This window comes from Scomber japonicus, chromosome 6, assembly GCF_027409825.1.
Source record: "Scomber japonicus isolate fScoJap1 chromosome 6, fScoJap1.pri, whole genome shotgun sequence".
In the NCBI taxonomy this organism is placed as follows: domain Eukaryota; kingdom Metazoa; phylum Chordata; class Actinopteri; order Scombriformes; family Scombridae; genus Scomber; species Scomber japonicus.
In genome coordinates this window covers 20,595,944-20,615,234 of record NC_070583.1, presented here as the reverse complement: position 1 = coordinate 20,615,234, position 19,291 = coordinate 20,595,944, and the positions used below count along the sequence as shown (strand labels likewise).

General features: G+C 39.1%; 1 protein-coding gene across 1 annotated transcript in view; it reads left to right on the top strand.

Annotated features, from left to right (window-relative positions):
• The first annotated feature begins 740 nt into the window (after window positions 1–740).
• Window positions 741–19,291, top strand: part of gbe1b (glucan (1,4-alpha-), branching enzyme 1b) — an 85,759-nt gene continuing 67,208 nt past the window's right edge. Inside the window, exons 1-6 of the mRNA XM_053321012.1 lie at window positions 741–924; window positions 9,128–9,297; window positions 12,103–12,218; window positions 14,477–14,602; window positions 15,180–15,315; window positions 17,781–17,871. Of these exons, the coding sequence (XP_053176987.1) occupies window positions 827–924; window positions 9,128–9,297; window positions 12,103–12,218; window positions 14,477–14,602; window positions 15,180–15,315; window positions 17,781–17,871 (737 nt within the window). The 5' untranslated portion in view covers window positions 741–826. The remainder of the gene's footprint in view (window positions 925–9,127; window positions 9,298–12,102; window positions 12,219–14,476; window positions 14,603–15,179; window positions 15,316–17,780; window positions 17,872–19,291) is intronic.

Below are 19,291 nucleotides of genomic sequence, written 5' to 3'. Positions count from 1 at the left end.
TTTTAAAAATATTTGTACAAAATAAATATTTTTGAAAAACCCACAATTGGTACTTTTCTAATTAAACTACATTCAGATCCACCCCTACATTTCTATATTTATGACATTTTATATCAAACATTATGTGTGTTAAATCAGCCTACATTTCACCTGGTGCAATATGACTTTAACCAATATCATCAATCAATGTTACTGTCATCTCTCTTTCAAGCTATAACTGAACAAATTATTAAAATGATTGAACGAAACGTTGATGGTGTAAACATATTTTAGCATGTTGAAAAGAGGGTGACAACAGGTCCTCACACTCAAACACATCTCCCACTTTTCAACAGGAAATCATTAGTGGTTGGTGCTGGCTGGGTTTGCCACACTGCTTTTCTTAACAAAAACATCTTGCACCTTCTTTCCTCATGTTCACTCTCACTATAACTCAATGAATCAACTTTCTTTCTTTTTCTTCCCTGAGGCTCCCCGCGGATTCTAACTTCAAACTCCTCATCTTCCATTTCCCTTGTTCCCTCTCCATTTCACAACTCCATCCACAAAGTTACCACACTGACGCACCAGATACGTCCTGTGCTGTCATCTTAAAGTTACACTGTATCCCGGCAGTGGACGACTGGTCCCTCTTATCTCTGACCCGCTACATAAACACAGCGTGTAGTGATGGGACGGGCTAAACACAAAGCCGTCTGATTCGCTGTTGTCTCCGGATGCTCAAAAGCATTCACACAGTACACTCCTGCCTGTATATTGTTCATGTCACTGTCAGTGCGTCCGACCAGAAGCAGTCGGTGCTCGATTAGTTGAGTCTGTTGCAACCATGGCAGACCAAGAGGATAATGTTACCATTCCCAAGTTCGACTGCCTTCTCCAAATGGATCCCTATCTCAAAGCGTACGAGAAGGACTTCAAGCGGAGGTAAAACCGTCTCTAAAGGTGGTTTTGGGGGCAAATTGTCGCCAAAATCAGCCTCCGGCGATGCGAGCTAATGCTTTGCTTACGCTGGCTAAAGTGTCTTCAAATAAATATACATGACTAACAATAATAAGTCGATGTTTGCAACCCACAAAGTCATCTGTGTGTCAGCCTTGACATTTTCAATGAATAGAGGTCGCATGGAGCTGTGTTTCCCCCCCCCCTCTCCTGCGCAGCACGTAGCTTATCTCCCCCCAGTTCTAGCTTGCTAGCTCTTGGAGGATGCTCAGCTTTATGCAACATTAATGAACAGCTACTTGACAAGAGTTGTTGTAACTGACAAGTTGCGGAAGAAGGGGGTTTGTCTCTCAACTTGTCTGACAGTTTAAAGAAGAGGCATGTGTTTCCTCGTCAGGTGATGTACACGTTGCGTTGTGAGGTGGTGCTTTTGGCTGAAACTCTCATGTTTTTCAGGCTGCTGTACCTCACAGTGGCTCAGCATCACAACACACTTTCCTAACTGCAGGCCCTTATTAAAAATATATTTTACTAATGAGTTTTTTTTCTTAATTCTGTGCAGTTGTTATCAAAGCATCATGATGATCATGAAAATGTGTTCTAAGGCTGGAGTTGGAGGCTTGCAACTCGCAGCACATACTTTACACTAGTTGATAGGTTTGCTTTGGCTCTTGTTGTGTGAAAGACCCTGAAATACAAACAACCCCTCAGACATTAATTGACTTAATGCAGTACTCATATGCTGCATGATTTTGTTCCCCCTTCAGCCACGATTTGGCCCCCATTCAAATTAATTATAGGGTGTAAATCTTACTCTGTAAGAGTGTGTGGCACCAGTGATTGTGCTGTGTGTGTGTGTGTGTGTGTGTGTGTGTGTGTGTGTGTGTGTGTGTGTGTGTGTGTGTGTGTGTGTGTGTGTGTGTGTGTGTGTGAGAGAGAGCTAGTGCATTTATTAATCTGGGATTATCTCCAGCATGATTTCTAATCACACTTTCTTCTGCACTTCTAACAAGTATGATGGTTGATGGTAGGATATCAAATCACACTTAGAAGTAGATTAGATTACACCATTTTATGACCAGACTAGAGTTTGTTTGCAAGATGCATCTTTTTACCTGAGTCATATATTTATGCTCTAATCAAAGTGGGATGTTATGATGAATGAAATAGCAGCCGTGTTGGCTCACTGGAAGACATTTTAACAGCTGTCTTCAAGATTTATGTCACTGTCAGTGAGGGCCACACAGTTGGTAATTAACCAGCATCCTACTTTAATTTCACTGCAAAATGCATGGTTTCATCTCTGTCCCCCTCTCTCTCACTCCATCAATCGATCTGTATTCTCCTTTTGACTTATTTCTTCTGGGGCTGCAGCTAACGATTATTTTCATTATCGATTAACCTGCTGACAGTCTATGAATTGTCAGATAGTGAAAAATGCCAGCTATAATTTCCCACAGCTCAGGGAGATGTATTCAGATGCCTTTGTTTGTCCCTCCAAACCTCGCAGATATGCACATTACTATCACATATGAAAAAGAAAAGCAGAAAATCCTCACATTTGAGAAGCTCAAGCCAGGCAATTTTTTGACTTTCCAATTAAGATTGACTAAAATTATGAATTGATGAAAACGGTTGATGATTCATTTTCAGTGGATTGATTGATTAATCAACTTATCATTGTGGCTTTATATAGTGCATTGTTCTCGTTCCTTGTCACTTGAAGCTGAATTATCACAGTGAATATTCACAGCTAATTATTCAGTGAATATTTACTTTTAACACTGAAATCAACATGTTTTTATTCTATGTGCTTAAATTAGGACAGTGTTGCCTCATAATGATCTGAAAGGAACAACCTGGTGTCCTTCACAAATCCAATGACCTTTTGACCTCACTAATCTTCAAAAGTAAATAGACGGGCTTTGTAAGTCAATAGGCTTGTCGTCTCACAGTTCACAAAATTTTCATTTATTATTCATTGATTTTTGGTCCTTGTGTCTTTAATTGCTGTGAGTCCTGGTTTTAACCTGATAAATGATCTGGAGTGCACTTTAAAAAATAATAATGACAGAGTAGCAACAAAATGTTCAAGTTAATGAATATTGATTTCACAATAGTTTCTGTTTCTTTGGAACGGTAGCCTCTTTCCTGCATGTAAGGGCATGTGGCTCACAGACTTGACAGTGTTATTCCTCAGCTCCATCATCCAGCTCATGTACAACTGGCCTTACCTGCTGCTGGATTTCTTTTTTTTAATGAGTGTAATATATTTTGCTTAAAAGTCGACAGTGATAATGAAATACACTCACATTGCTGCGGTATCTGCTCATTGGCAGGTCGTCTCAGAAGCCAGACCTTAAAACTCTGCATAGGGGCCATATAGTTTTATCCGTTTTCATTACGTGTCAGATCTTGTCTCTAATGTGGCAGGTAAAGGGACCACCTGCTTTGTATTTGAAGCATGTGAGCAGGGCTCTAGCCTTGCAGAGAGATGAGCGTGTCAGTTCCATCTCAGACACAGCTTGGGATTGCTAGGCTTCACCGAGCCCTAGACATGTCTCCAACGCTCCTCTCGCTGATGAAAGTTGCACATAAATTATTTTACATGTAGGAGCACTGCTGTGTGAAGGTTAATTCTTGATAAGCCCCCTGTGTTCTAAGCCCCACAGTCCAAACACCATATCATGAACACAGGCATGGAAATCAAGAGCTTTCTCGGGCTGTGGTGTCACGCTGAGTCCTCTTGCCCAGCTGCACAGTGCTAAGAATTCATCTGGCTTATCAGAAATAGACCTATGACCACACAGAGTGATTCTTTAGATTTCCCCACAGTGTCATGGCTCAAGTCTACTCACATCTCAGGTTTATTGACCTTTACCTCGCACCAGTTACAGCCAGTCTACATAAACAGGACACACAGAGTTTTTGCTAGGCTCTTATTCTAATTAGCTATTTCATGGTTGCTGGCGGCTTTATTTTATGTTATCAGGATGGCAGTTTCAGATTGATTGCGAAAAACAAACGTTGATGGTGCACGCAGGTTACAGCCCCAGTGAGCAGTGCTCTGTCGACATGCTTCATTATTTACCCTTCCTGTTGTGCAAGTCTGCAGTTAGTGCAGCGAGGACTGTGCAGCTCGTGGCGCTATGTATCTCGTAAATTGGGCCAAATGAAAAAAAGGAGCGTTGGGACCGTTGCTTATTATGGCAGTAGGATTTTGCAACAGTTTTAGCACGTCGTCACAACTTATTGCAATGTGAAAATGCAGCAATAAGTCTGAGTCTTATGCTCGTTGTGGTGAAAACTGACTATTGACTTGAACACAGCAATTAACCTTTGGTGGAAAACTTATAGTTCCTTGATTTTTACATTTGTCACATTAGCACAGAAGACAAATTTAGCTGAATTATTACAATGACTGGATTAAATTTCTGAAATGGTTTTATAGTGAATAGATGTTTTATGCAGCTTCTTTAAAGATAGCTTTTACAGCATTTATTTTCCTGTCACCTTGCTTGAGGGTCAATTAAGTAACGAGGCTAGCACAGAACTTAAGCTTCCATTAATCAAACCGCCCTGCAAATGTTCAGGTCTCTATTTAGCCTCCTCATTAATGCATTTAGTCAAAGAAGGACATTAATAACATTATTTGAAAGTCAACTTCCCGCCGGGCTGTATGGAAGCCCTTAAGGGTAACTGAGATCAGAGGGAGAACAGCCTTTCCTACTTGTGTTTCTCCAGGCTGTTACATACAGTCACGACACCTCTGATCTTCAGCTGTCACCATCAGTTATACACAACACAACAGGTTGCAACATTCAACCCTATATTTAGATGTCCGATTGTCTAGTTATCTAGTGTGTCTAGTGTATGAACAGGTTATTTAGGTCAGTTGCTCCTTGGGGAGAACTTAATAAAGGAGATACTAAATATAACCAACGATTTAATATTTTAGTTTAGTTGACATTAAAACTGGTCAGATGTCCAATTGAAACATATGTTGTCTTGTTTTTTGTTTCTCTTTTCTATTGCAAGCATCATTTACAGTAACACTTCATACCATATCTAATACTTCCATTTAAAGGTTTCATAGAGGTTTCATTTTAATAGACTTCTCGGATTCATCCAGCTGTTGTAAACCAGTTTGAATTGAATCGTTTGATTATTTGAAACTACAACCGTAATGTAAGTCTCAACTTTGGCCTGGTGGTGGCGCTAAAAGGATTGTTAGAAAATGCAAATTTGTACTGTGTAGATGTTTTGAAAATGAATGTATCTACTTGATGGATTGGATGGACTGGATTGTGAATTTGTTGAACTGAATTGTACCCCCCCCCTCTTTTGTCTGTCTTTTCAACCCAATTATTTGCACTTTACAACCAAAGGATTTTGATCATTTAAATTAGGGTTTTTAAAAGGTTTATTATACACCTTAAAATAAAGACATCCCAAAGATTCCTTTCACATACTGTATGATGCCAAATGAATTGGCTGGAATTGACTAGACTATATGCAGTGAACTTCTCTTGACCTGAGGAAGTTTTGTTGAATCACAAGTTTGTTGAGTATAGTATGATAGCACCTTTTGTTTGTATATTTATCAATTATGGATGCATCTATACGACTCATATGTCCTACAAAATGTTTGGATTTGGCCTTGTCTCTGTACAGCTGGATAACCATGAAACTATCAACACAAGAGCTTTGCTAGTAACATTTCTTTCTTGGACTTTTTGTCTCCTGATCCAGGTCTGGGATTCATGCTGCTCTGTATCTTTGCCCTTTTATATTTTTCCTGCAGAGTTTTTCTTTGGTCCTGAGTTAGTCAAGCTCTCCCTCTGTCACTAGAGATGATGGATGATCAATCCTCATCAGGCTTCAGAGCTGAAGCCATGGTCCTCCAGCTGCTTCTGAACTCCTTTCCTCTTGTTCAGGAAGAGTTTCCCCCAGCTGTTCTTCCATTTTCTGAAGGACCTTTACTTTTGGTTTTCAGGAGAGCTTCTTAAACTGATCTGCTTTCTCTGGCACCTCCTTAGATAGTTTTCTATACCTGAACAACTTCTCTTATTTACTCTCAGGAGATGTTTGTACATAATTTGCTTGAAGTAGAAAATTCTTGCTTGCAAAGTCATGCATAATACAACAGGGCTATATGAACTAAACACAATCCCATTTGAAGGCACAGAAAATTGCAGAAATACTTCAAATCTGCAACATTGCCAAGAATTTACAAGTTGTAGCGAATATTAAGTTAACCAGATAGTTTGAGAAGAAGCAGAAAATATTGATTCAGTTATTTGACAGGTGGTTGATGTCTGTCACTTACAATATTTCTGTGTGCAATAAAATCTGTAAAAGTAATATCTCAGTTGTGCTATATGATATTTCCTACAGTATCTTCAATGATAAAGAACAGTTACCCAAACTGTGAGATAAGGGATCTGGGACAGATTACTGACTCACCTCTATAATCGCCTGCTGCTCCATTACCACTGAACAGGAGACAGGACAAAACTCTTTTGTAATTTCAGGCTGCAGGAATTAGTAGTATTTCTGGTGCAAAGGCAAAATTAGAAATGCTGTGGTATTGCTTCGGTCTATTGAGAAGACTGATAGAGTAATGATCTCTCCAAATTGCCCAAAAAATCATTTTAATGCAGGTTTAAGGTTTTTTTCTTTTTTTTATTGAGTGAGAATGTCAAGCATGAATATATTATAATACAGTACATCACCATGAAACTGTGACACCTATGACAGTCTAGACATGCCTCTGCCAACAGTCCAACAGTCTCCATATAGCATCTTTGAAAGTCATAGGAAATTGCAACTTTTCCCAGCCTGGTTTAACATTTAAATATTTAATGTGTTCAACTTGCATATGGGGAATATATTTCACAGCAGCTGAATGCAGTATTATGTGAGGAATAATATACTGTATTCTCATATTAAACGTAAGTACTCCTATCCTACCATCCGACTTGACACCTTTTAGAAACATTTCTATAATCTTAAAACCCCCTATGTGAAGGATTTGACCATTTCTGACTTTGATGACTCCCGGGAAGATGCTGTGGCTGACAGCAATGCACACCAAACACGTATGCCAGCAGAATCATTTTAATGATGCTATAATCACATAGAATCTCTTAACTTCTTCATAACTTACCAAGAAACGAGATTTTTTTTGAGGTGAGGAAAGAGAAACAGCATGACTTTAGCTCCAGTTCTGCTGTGCGAACGCTGACTTGTCGGTATTAGGAATTCAGGGCCAGTGCTGGAGGAAAAAAGGGTTGCCATATGTGATGAAATGGTCACACTCTGAGGCTTTGCTCTTTGCAGCTTGATGAGAGAGTGTTTTATGGCCAAATGTTGCCTGTGGATATTATGTGCAGTCCCGTAAACCAAAGAATATTGTAGTAAACTGAAGAATTAGCAAATCATAAAAAGGGGACTAGATATAGAGATGAGGCACCAGTGCCGGGGGTAGGGTTGAGTACATATTAACAAACAAGGATGCTCACAGAATATCTAATTAGTGGTAATAGTTAAATAAAGTTTTGATTTAGCCTATATCTTCAACCCTATTGATGACTTTCAGAAATGAAGTTGGTCTTTCTTGCCACTTTAATTGTCTGATTGCGATGTGTGGTCTGCTCTCGCCTCCTCGCTGTAATCTCAAGTGGAAACAGGCACGAGAGATGTGCAGAGAATACTGCATCCATACAGGATTTTTGGCTCACTATTCCCACAGGTCCAACCCCCTGGAACTCATTTGTTATAATCATACGCATGACTTTCATGCATATTAATACTGTGGTAGTGGAGCTCTGCCCTCATGTGAATCTTTCCTTTGTCCTTCCTTTCGGTGTAGTCTTGAAATGGTGACAAAGTGGCAAAGGAGGCATGTGGCAGCATTGGTTGGACTTTAAAGGTTTACATTTGGCAAGCACTGTCTGTATCCACTAGGCTCAACACAGGGAGCAGCTGCTGAGAAATCGCGCTGTTAACTTCAGCCCATCATCACTAGCCCCAGGGCCTTCACAGGCCAGTCTGAGCTTGGCTTCGTGGCTATAGGGGAGAGAGTGCACTTAACTCAGCTGGCTGAAAGCGTCTTTCTGTACCAGGGGGAATCTGATATGGACACCAGCTGGCTGCAGGAACTTAAGTGAGATAAATTGCAAAGTAGTTAGTCTATCCTTCCCAGTTGAAGGTAACAGACAGAGGTTTATCTCCCAGGATATGCCTGTAGTCACACATTCTTGAAGGAAAGAGGCAAGTCTGCATCCTGAGGTGGGACCTCAAAGAGATAACGTTTGCATGGAAACATTATGATGCAGTACCATGCACTGCTACACTGTGTTTGCTACAATATTTGAGAAAAGCTGGACACTTGTAAATCATGTGCAAATAATGGAACTTTGAAAAAAATATCATTCATACAGTACACACAGTAATTAAACAGTTTAATTAGTCTAAAAATCATGAATGTGGTGTGTATATTTGTGTGTATATTTGTCCACACTGAGACACTAAATGGCTGCTGAACAGGTGAAGAAACATCTCATCAGAGTGCATATTTATGTTTGTACTGCAGCTGGACTAAATTGATTGAATTCAAATGATCTTTATCCATCACCCACCATTATTCAAGATGGCTAGTGTTTTAGTGACTGTAATTTGACGGTTTGCTTATCAATATCTATTGTTACCATTATGAGTAGAGAACATGAAAAAACAACTATCATTACTGTATAATTTCCACTGTATTATCCTTCTAGGTAAAGTGTAGTAGCCGTTGTTAAATGAAGATGTGGAGTACCATATAATTAATTGATTATGCTACGTGAACATTTTACATACTTGATAATTGATCTAAAAAAGCGATGGTTAACAGAAGGTTTCGTGTCAGTAATTCAGAGTCAAAGAACTGATTATACATCTTCCTGCATTCACTATATTTACATTGACATTCACAGCAGTGGCACCAGAGAGAAAGCTGGAGAAACTCATTGTTATCCTGAACTGACTGAAATGCCAACTGAAATACAGTCTGAAAATAACTGAAATGCATTTAACATTACAGGGTGATGATTTCTAGGCTACAGTAGGTGTCCAAGAGATTATCAGTCTCAAGAGTAGATTTTTCATTGAATTCCTGTTGTCTGTTCCCTTTTTTTTTATTCAGGTATGAGCTGTTCCAGAAGCAGCTTATACTGCTGGAAGAGGTAGAAGGCGGCTTTGACCAGTTCACACGCAGCTACAATTCCCATGGTGTGACGCGGGGCCCTGACAACAGCCTGTTCTTTAAAGAGTGGGCTCCAGCTGCAGAGGCCCTCTTTCTTACCGGTGAATTCAGTAAGTAGACTGTTTACAACCTGAGGAGAACAGTCAGCTCACTAAACAGTATGTCAGCAGTGTGATGTCCAGGTCCAGGTTGTTTCCCAAAGCTCACAGAGTTTTATTTCTACTCATTTATTATCCTCACTCTCCTGGTCTATGTTTAAAGGTGCTTCAATTCCTACAGAAGTGATTCAGTATAGATGTGAACGCTCTCAAATAGAAGCTGAAAGTTGGTCCTTTAACTTTGTATTTATGATATCAATTCATTTAAGTAATCAGTGTTCACCTTTTCTTCAAATAGTGAATGTTTGAATGGTTTGGGAAAGGTTTATTTTGGCATGACAGAAATTCTTATTGTGTTTTAAAGAAGCATGCAGCAGCCTGACTGATAAAAGTATGTTTCTATAATAACAATTACAATTAGAGTAATAAATCCAATAACTAAAAGGAAATGATACTTTTAATATAAAGTTATCTTCACTGTTGGGGCTAAAAAGGAAAAGAGATTTCAGTGCAAACACAAAGGTTGCATATCTTCACGGTGCATTAAATAAGATATATGACATTACTGCACTCTTGAACACAAAAAAGCCAGAAATTAAGAAAAAATGGAGTCAACCATGGTACAAGGGTATCAGCCCTTTTGATCAACCAACTTGGGAGAAGAGAATGTGGAAAATATTGATTACACAGGATAAACTTGCATACTGAGGGGGGTTCTTTTTTTAAATGTGGGAGTGTTTGTTAATATTTTAGTAGCTGGTTATTTCATCATGCCTGCAAAGTTGTTGGGAGAGTGCAACCTCTGTGTTTGCGCTGAAATCTCTTTTCCCTCCAGTACTAACTTTGGAAGTCATTTCAGGTTAATAGACTTTTAAGTTTTATATTCAGTTAATGTGGGCTGTGAAAATCCAACAAAATTACTTATTTTGATCATCATTAACAAGATTAAATGAGATTTGCTCTCATCTGTCGGATATATATACAATAAGTATGCTCTCAGTGCCAATTTGTTGCCTTTTTATGTCTTTTTCTCTCCTTTATCAAGTCTATTAATGCATTTAGATTATTATTACACACACCAGTAGGATATTACTCTCATGGGAGATACAAAAAATAATAGAAAGTATTAAAAAAAATGTAGACTGTTGCATGTAGCTCAAATACAATTTGTCAGACCACACCACACCACAAACACTTCCCTCTGTGCCGCAGCCATTCTGAAATAACTAACACCCTGCAGGCAATGATAAAGGAAAGCAAATGCTAATAGTAATACCATCAGATTGATACTGTGTGCAAAGCCAGAGATTTATCCATTTGTTTATTGTCCCTACACATTTTATGTGCTAGTTAGTTCTGTTGCTGCCATTTCCTCTTTCCATATTTCTGCCTTTCCTTTTTAATTATCTTCCCAGGACCTTGGGCAGCAGCTCAATTCCAACATTCAATTCTGTGAGAGATTACATTTTGACACGGCTCAGTCATATTATTTGATTTCAATTTCATAGTAAATGTGGAAACAGCCCAGCAGCCCTAGCCATGAATATGGTGCAGGTTGGATGCATAATGCACAGTTTTTTTTTTTTGTAGAGGAGTTTAAGCAAAGGGAGATAAATAAATTGTGAAAAAATATGGCTTGGCCTGCCTATGAAAAGAACTGGTGTTGTGCCCGGTCACTTCTGGAGCATCACTGCCATTATTTTTGCTCATGAATAGCAAGCAGATATGGATTATTGAATAAAAAACAGCGTTCTAAATTGACATGCCGGGATGGTGTCTTTATAATAAAAGTTTTGTATCCTAATATAGTCCTGTCAGTCAATGACAAGTGGTAATGTGTTATCAGCAAGTTAGGAATGTTACACCTCTCCATTGTTCCCTCGGAGATATAATTCATTGAGCAGTGAAGTGGTATTTTTTCAGCTTTTCTTTTAGATGATGGAGCCTGCTGGTTTACTCGCTGTTACCAAAGCCACAGAATACAGGAGAGTTATTCAGAACACAAAAACAACAAGAAAGAATTATGCAAAAGGTTTTAAAGGACAGAGTAAGGAACAAATAGTGTGGGTATAGAAGTTAAAGAAATAAAGAGGCCCTAGGCTGTGACCACAAATTGATATTGAAAATGAGCAAAAGCCCACAGTGGTTACTATCAGTTGCAAGCTGTTTTAGCACCACACTACTGTTATAAGGTAGAATGTAACTGTTAATTGTTTTATTTGCAATCAAAAATAATTGAAGAGACTGTGGTTGGGTTTTAAAATACCTGACATTGGCAAAGTGGTAGTATCAATAAAAGAAACACATAATTATCTCTTTTTCTTTTGCTAAAAACTAAAACTCATGCTACTTACTGTAATAGGAAGCTATAGTCATGTAGTAATTATTACACACATTATAATATCATCTCTGGTATATTATCACTCAATACCAATATTACTCTTGAACATAATGTCACAAATATTTTATTATATATATTTTTCTATTATTGTCCTTATTGTTTTTTGTACTTCTTATTTATTGTTCTTTATTATTTTTCTTCTTGCTGCTCTTCTATTTTACTGTCCACTTTGCTGCTGTAATAATGCAAATTTCCCCACTGTGGGAGTAATAAAGTCATATCTTACCGTATCTTATTATTTTATATCAAAATAATAGGTCAATATCAGTAAGTAAACTGCATGTTACTCTCCCTGCAGCTCATTTTTAGGCATTTATTCTCTATACATACTGTCAGTCTTTCATATCAGTATTGTTGTTTGTATTTTAAACCAATTAATTCGATGTGGTTTAAATCCTCTCTGTTTTTACCCATAGATGGCTGGGACAAATTCTCCCACCCTTACACCAAGAAAGAATATGGCAAGTGGGAACTGACTCTACCGCCCAAGTTAGACAAGTCTCCAGCTGTGGATCATAACACCAAGCTCAAGGTAGAGAACAGAACATCTTCACGCCGATTTTCACACACTCAGTAGGTGCCATCTTGCAGCGGCGCTACAGGGACTTGTCACTGTAATGTGAGAGGGAGATTCCCTGTCATGTGTGGTGTCTTATGAACCAAGTGAAAAGCTGGCATGTCGCCGTCAACAACATGTCATACTCACAGTGCGCAGACGGGAGATTACTGTATGTACACAATCTGCGCAGTGGAGGGTAGATATACCTGAGGAGTCCAGCTGATGGCTTTTATTTCAGTTCCCATCTGCGGCAGATATCCCTCAGGAACACTGTGCTGTGTTTGTTCAGTGCAAAACACAGCCCACTGTGGGTGTAAATGATTGTTTTTTAGCTCTAGTAAATAATTCATCAGGGTTAAATGTAGAAGACACACCTCCCATTATGCATTGTCTCCCAAGCAAACAGTGCGGATGAGAAATAATCCTGAAATGAGATGCCAGGCATGGAATGGATGGCATTGCAGCGCCACTCTCCTTGGGACCGGGTCATCGTTGGCAGACTCCTGCGCCCTGGACAGGCTGCCCAGCTCCCATTGTCAACGGAGGTCAGTCTAAGGACGATAAGAAGCAGATGGAAACGTTGGCACCTGGCCTTTCCTTGTGCACCCCCGCTGCCTATGAATGGCTGTCTTGCTGTGAGCTCCACTTTAGAATTAGTTCCACAGCACTCCCTCGTGGAAGCACAAACCTAGCTCCAATCTCTCTCCTGTAGAGCAGCTTGCCCTTCATCCCCTTTATTCAGGGCCCAATTTGTCTCTATAAACAAGCAGTGTCCTTTTGAGTGTACAGTATTTACAATAAGCTCTTGATGTTTCGAGTATGCAAAAACTGAACTGAAGTGTTATCGAAGGGATCAAACGCCTTTTTTTTTTTTTTCATTCCACACCTAACTTCTCGCATATTGCCTGGTTCTTAGTTGTTTATCCCGTTCATGCACTCGCTCCTGCCCAGTAGTCTGATTTTTCTTTAATGTTCCTAATGCTGGCCAATTTGTCAGAAGGACCAGTGCTCTGACAGGATTAATGCCAGTCCACTTATCCAACTATCTTTTCCTAATCCTATAAACTGTGAAGCATGTCATAAGGGGAGCCAGGCAGCTAACCCCCAGGTGGTCCGGCCATAATGAAAAAAACCCAGAGGGGGGTCTGGCCATGGGCTTGCAGGTAGGTGGCATTGGAACAGTCATTACTTCACAACAGTGGCCAGAATTAGTCGGGTACTAATGCTCGTTTCTGCAGGGGACAAAACAGGGCGAACACATACTGTGGCTAACACTACAGGATCGATTTCTTGGTGGGTTTTTCCAACTCTCACGCTGACTTCCTTCTTTCTTATTTGACTGATGGAGGCAAAGTAACTTGTCAATTAGATTTCCTAACTATGCTTATTTGACCCCCTTCCAATCTTGAATTGCAGACATAATAGATAAAAGATAATGATTTAGATTTCCTGTTTCTCTAAATTGCTCCCTAGCTCAAATCCTGTTTCCAGATGAGCCAGTCAGTCTGTTCCAAACCAATGAAGTGGACCCCTCACAACATAATTACCATTGAATCAAAATTCACAGCAACAAGTATTCTGATCAATACTGAAGCTTTTTCTCTACTACACCACTTAATGTCCTCGGTGCTTTCAAAGAGCCCCGTAGATGTGGGATGTAATAGTTTTAAAGCTGTGAGTTTTTGCATGGTAGAGCAGGGAGCTGTTCTCTGGAAGAGGGTCGCTTTTGTTGTTGACATTTTGAAAAATGTTTGGTTTATTGGTTGAACAATCTGTGCCATCTTTCTGTATAATGGATGGGAAGTAACAGCATGGTGTTGTGATGTACAGTTAGCACTTCATGCCTGGAAGATGCAAATAAACGCTTACTTTAGTATCACTTATATGCAGGGACAGAAACAGGCAGGAGTCACAGAGGACGCTGAGGCCCTTGTTGATTTGTTGCCAGGCCTTGAGGACTGGTATCTTTTTTTTTTCCTCTCTCTTTTTGCCAATTATGTTTTTACTTTTTCAGCACTTCTTATCATCTTTAATCCTTTCATTAGATATTTTTTCAATTCAGATATATCATATGATCCCTATCCTTTGTCTGCTTTTTAGAAAATGTGTGTGTGTCTCCTTCACTTAGCTTATGTAAAGTGTCTTTATTGTCTTTTTCAATGTCCCTCCTCTGTGTCATTGTTTTGAGTGCCCTTGCTAAAACATTACACTCATTTGTCTTATTTTCCTAGGTGGTAGTTCACACCAAGGATGGAAAGCGACTGTACCGGATCTCACCCTGGGCAAAATATGTGACCAGGGAGGAGGGCCGTGTCATCTATGACTGGGTTCACTGGGATCCCCTACTACCTTATATTGTAAGTATGGCATATTATTATCATAATGCTAATAAAATACAGTATACATTTGAAATCTGCCTTACATCTCCTATCTACAGCTGGTGTGGCCATTCTTAATGGGCCTACTTGAAGCTGCTGATGTGAGAGGGTCTGAATGTGTCTCAATGCTACTTTACATGCTCAGGACAAGTGCACAAAAGCAAAACAATAAGAGGCTGTTAAAGACCACCTTGCTTTTTATTTTGCACCATTTGAATTAGATGAGTCCTCTTACTGGCTGTATATTCACTGTATTTACAAGTGGCTCAATCATGTACTTCAAATAGTGGGATCACAAGGCTGGTCGGTAGCCATCAGGAAATCTGCTCTATGTTTAAAACAAATCCCTTTTCAGTTATGTAACACAGACAGAGTTACTCATGTGTCTTTTAATATTTAACAGCCTCTTTGGTGAGATATTGGTGGAGGGACCCAGAAAACCCACACATTGTCTTTGACCTTGTAGTTCGTAATTACTCACCAAATGTATTTTTAGGAAAATGGATTAGACTCTCATATATGATTTCATTTTGTCCAATTTTGGTATCCTCTTCAGCAAATCCACCCTCGGCCAAAGAAACCCACGAGCCTGAGAATATATGAGGCCCACGTGGGCATCGCTTCACCTGAGGAAAAGATCGCATCATACACCAACTTCATAACCAACGTTCTGCCTCGTATAAAAGACCTGGGTAAGACCTTCTCTTCCCTTTTCGGCCTCCTTGATGTATCATTGGCTACTCAAGGCTTCAAAATGAGTGCAGCAATGACCCTGTTGTGATTCTTTTCATCTAAGTGATTGTCAGTCAGAGCTTTTATTGACTCAACTTATCCTGCCATGTACAGGGAGGAAGTGAAGCATTAAGATGATGTTTGTATATATGTCCCTTCACACATCAAATCTGACAAACAAGAGTCGAGGGCTTCGAGAGGCTTTTTTTTTCTTTCCTTTTTTTGCTATCTCTTAGTGTCCGTCTCTGTCAACATTGGTTCATACCCCAGTAGACATGCCATGCAGCCTTGTGTGCCACTGTTCCTCCAGTACCAGTATTTTCACTGGCAGACCTGTCACACTCCCTCTGCACAAAGCCACATCAGCAAGTCAACATCCTGTTTACTGGCATGACCTGAAGAAATCACTGACCGTTGGACAGCGTTTTGTAAAGGGGGCTCCACAGTCTAAGTCACACACACTTCACAGCTGAGAGTGGGCTGCAAAACTGACAACTTGTTTCGATTTCTATTATCTCGCTCTTCACTAGACAGCCAATAGTGGAGAAAAAACATCCTCCTACACCTGGCATCATTCAGTAAAAAAATATCACACTGTTTTTTGCTTAGGGCTGGACATGACCTAATCTTTATATAATGATACATGTTTCCAGTAACAGTAAGTATTTTTAAATACAGAATGATATTTAAATGTTTTTATTATGCTATAAAAGAAATTAAGAGGCAAGGCAATATTTTAACACAACATGTAAAATGAAGTATATTGAATCTTTTGCAAGTTTTAGGTTATTTGTTTTGTATTTCTTTTCCTCTTTTTTTCATCTGTTTTCTCTTCCTTCTGGTTTCTTCACCTTGCCATGATGGACATTATCCAAATTAACTCAGACTAAACTCTCTTATCCTGATGGTGGCGCTATGGTAACCTAATGATTTAAAAAAAAAAAAAAAAAATCTGAACAATTTCTTAAAACCATACATCACCATTCTTCTTTCATGACTAATTTGCATACAGCTTTGATTGAGATGATTCATACACACATACACATGTGACCCAAAGGTGAGAACGGCCTGAAATGGGACGTCTGATTCATTTTCATAATAATCTGAATGATAACAAAGCACAGGATTCAATTGTAACTTTAACCCTAACGGAGCAGTTCCTTGTCTCAGTTTGAAACTCGTCTCCTTAACAGATGATATGAGATGTGGCATTATTTTGCATTCAAATACATGCCTGCTGCACTGACATTATTTAAAGACACAGATACGACTGCCACGGCAAACCAGGAGCAATCTGATAAATGCTGTTTCCCTGGTCGTGTCATCCTGTTTAGTTGGAACAAAACCTGCCAGAGTAAATGCTGTCAAAAAATCTACCTGCAGCAGCTGGGGGAATCTGCACAATAGGATTCTGAAGGAGGCTAAACTCCAGCGTCTCTGCCTTTGCCTGCCATTTCATATTCTTGACTGTGGAGTGAGTGTGTGTGTGTGAGAGTGTGTGTGTATATAATATAATATATAATATATATATAATATATATATATATATATAAACTTTCTCTCACCCCAGTGCTTTGTCACACTCCTTCAAAAGCCAGAAGTTTTTTCTCTCTCTCTCTAGCCTGAAAAGAAGCTGTGATATAAATAAATAAATAAATCTGCTCCACACAACAGTGAAAAACCGCAGGGCCTCCTTCTGGAGTGCTCAGTGGCAGTTTAAAAGCCTGTTGTTCTCTTATTCATAAAAGCGGTTTTTCGCAGGTCGTTTTGAAATGTTGTACATGACCTCCTGACTCTGATAGCTGGTGTTTCCCTGTTGCCACAGCTTGTCTGTAGGATGCTAGAGCTTATGTCAAAAAGGAAATACAAGTAATATTTAAAGTTTGATTGACACGGATCAAGTATTAATACAGCAAGTCGTAATCTCTCTGGATGCTTGCTGCACCAAATTAATGTGGCCAAACATATCAGAGCAGTGGAGAATGTTTCAGTTAATGTTGTCAGTATTTCTGAGTATTCAAAACTATTTTATTATCTATCCTGTGGAGCCAACTGAGCACAACCCAGCACATCATAATACTAATTTGTACTTTTCACAAGCCAGCTAGTGTTATTTTAAAAAGAATCATAATAAAAGAGAAGATGCCAAGACATAATAATCCCCTGCAGTTATAACAGGGAAATGAGGCTATCCAAATACACAGGATACAATGCTCCCTTTAATAAAGAAGCACCAGGATGTCAAGCAACAATGAGCCACGCTGCCATACATATCTAGCACATATTTTCTTATCATACATAATTTATTAGCTTATCCACAGATATTATCTGAATGGCATTAACATCAGTTAGACACATTTTGCTCCATTATCTGATTGGAAAGCTCTAAAATGTGTGTTTTTCTACTCTGTCCCCTCTGTGTCCAGGTTATAACTGTATTCAGCTGATGGCTGTCATGGAGCATGCCTACTATGCAAGTTTTGGGTATCAGATTACAAGTTTCTTCGCTGCTTCCAGGTAAATATTTGGCAATTTTAGTATTGTTGATGTATTTGCCATGTGTTTTTATCGTAACAAATCATTGTGACACTATTTATAGTCAACTGTTTTGTTCAACAGTGGTCAGTGTGGGTGTATTTACAATCTGTAATTGCCTCTCTGTATTGCACTTTTCATTGTAATTGGCAGAGGATTCAAGCAATTCCGAAACAAATCATGACAACCTGTTTATGATATAAAAGGCAAAGCAACAACAGAGTTTGGTTCTTCTTTGGTTTTCTCTACTGAAGAATTTTCAGTGTTTCAGATGTGCAGCACTTTACATGCCTCATCTGCTTTTTTAATTCAAATTATTTCTTAGAAATGTATGTTTATTTGGAATGTTGAGTAACTTCACACAGTCATCAAGACAAAACTGTATGAGCAACTTCCCACTTCATAAAACAGTCACCTCAAATCAAGGTTAGGAAGCTTGAGACCAGCAATAATCTCTCTGTAAATACATTTGCTGCTAATCCAGAGAGTGGAGGGACTCCTAAATAAGGTCGGAGGGGGACTAGTCAGACTATTTATCTTCTTTCAGAGGTCCCCCTTCCTTGCTTAGAGTGGAGCACAAACTGCGTGTAATGTATATAGTGTAATTTCACCCATGATTGATCTCTCAGTGTCATTTAAAACCTGAGCGGTTGAATACTGGGAAGCGAGGTAATGCTGTTACTATTTGTCCTGTTTTGCAAGCGAGCAGATATAATGATAGCTGGAAGGTCAGACAAGACATTGTGGGACAATATGATAGGTATACACAGAGATGTGCTTATAGTGAGGTGTGCATTCATACATACATACTCTCTGTACACATCTGTGGTTTTCTGATTGTGTCTCAGTTCTGCAGTATCCTCTTTACAGACGTTTGAATGGTAATAAAGAACTTTAGAGAGTTATAATGTTCTACAAAATATATGAAATGACAAAACATCTTGGAAGACCCCTTGACAGCTACAGTAGGTACTGATGGACCATCTTTAGACTAAATTGCTCAAGGAGGAGATAATGTTTGTGAAATGATATACTGCTCAATAGTCTCATGGTTATATGAATTACAAACACATTGTAATGAAACTGTGAATTTAGAGTGTTTTCTCAAAACGTTTTGATTAGGGACCCCCCCTCCCCCAAAAGAACCCCCCAAGGTAAAACGTGTCGATCATTATGTTACACAAACCAGGTTTATTGTTGGTTGGGGGAACAAGTTTAAGTTAGGAATCAGATATACTGTTGTTTTATTTTTATTATAATTGGGTTCTTTTTTTAAATCATATGTTTTTATGCTTCCAATTCTTCTGTTAAATGTTTGTTTTTATGTAAAGCACATTGAGTTGCCCCTGGGTATGAAATGCGTTATATAAATACAGCTGCCTTGCCTTGCCTTGCCTTGCCT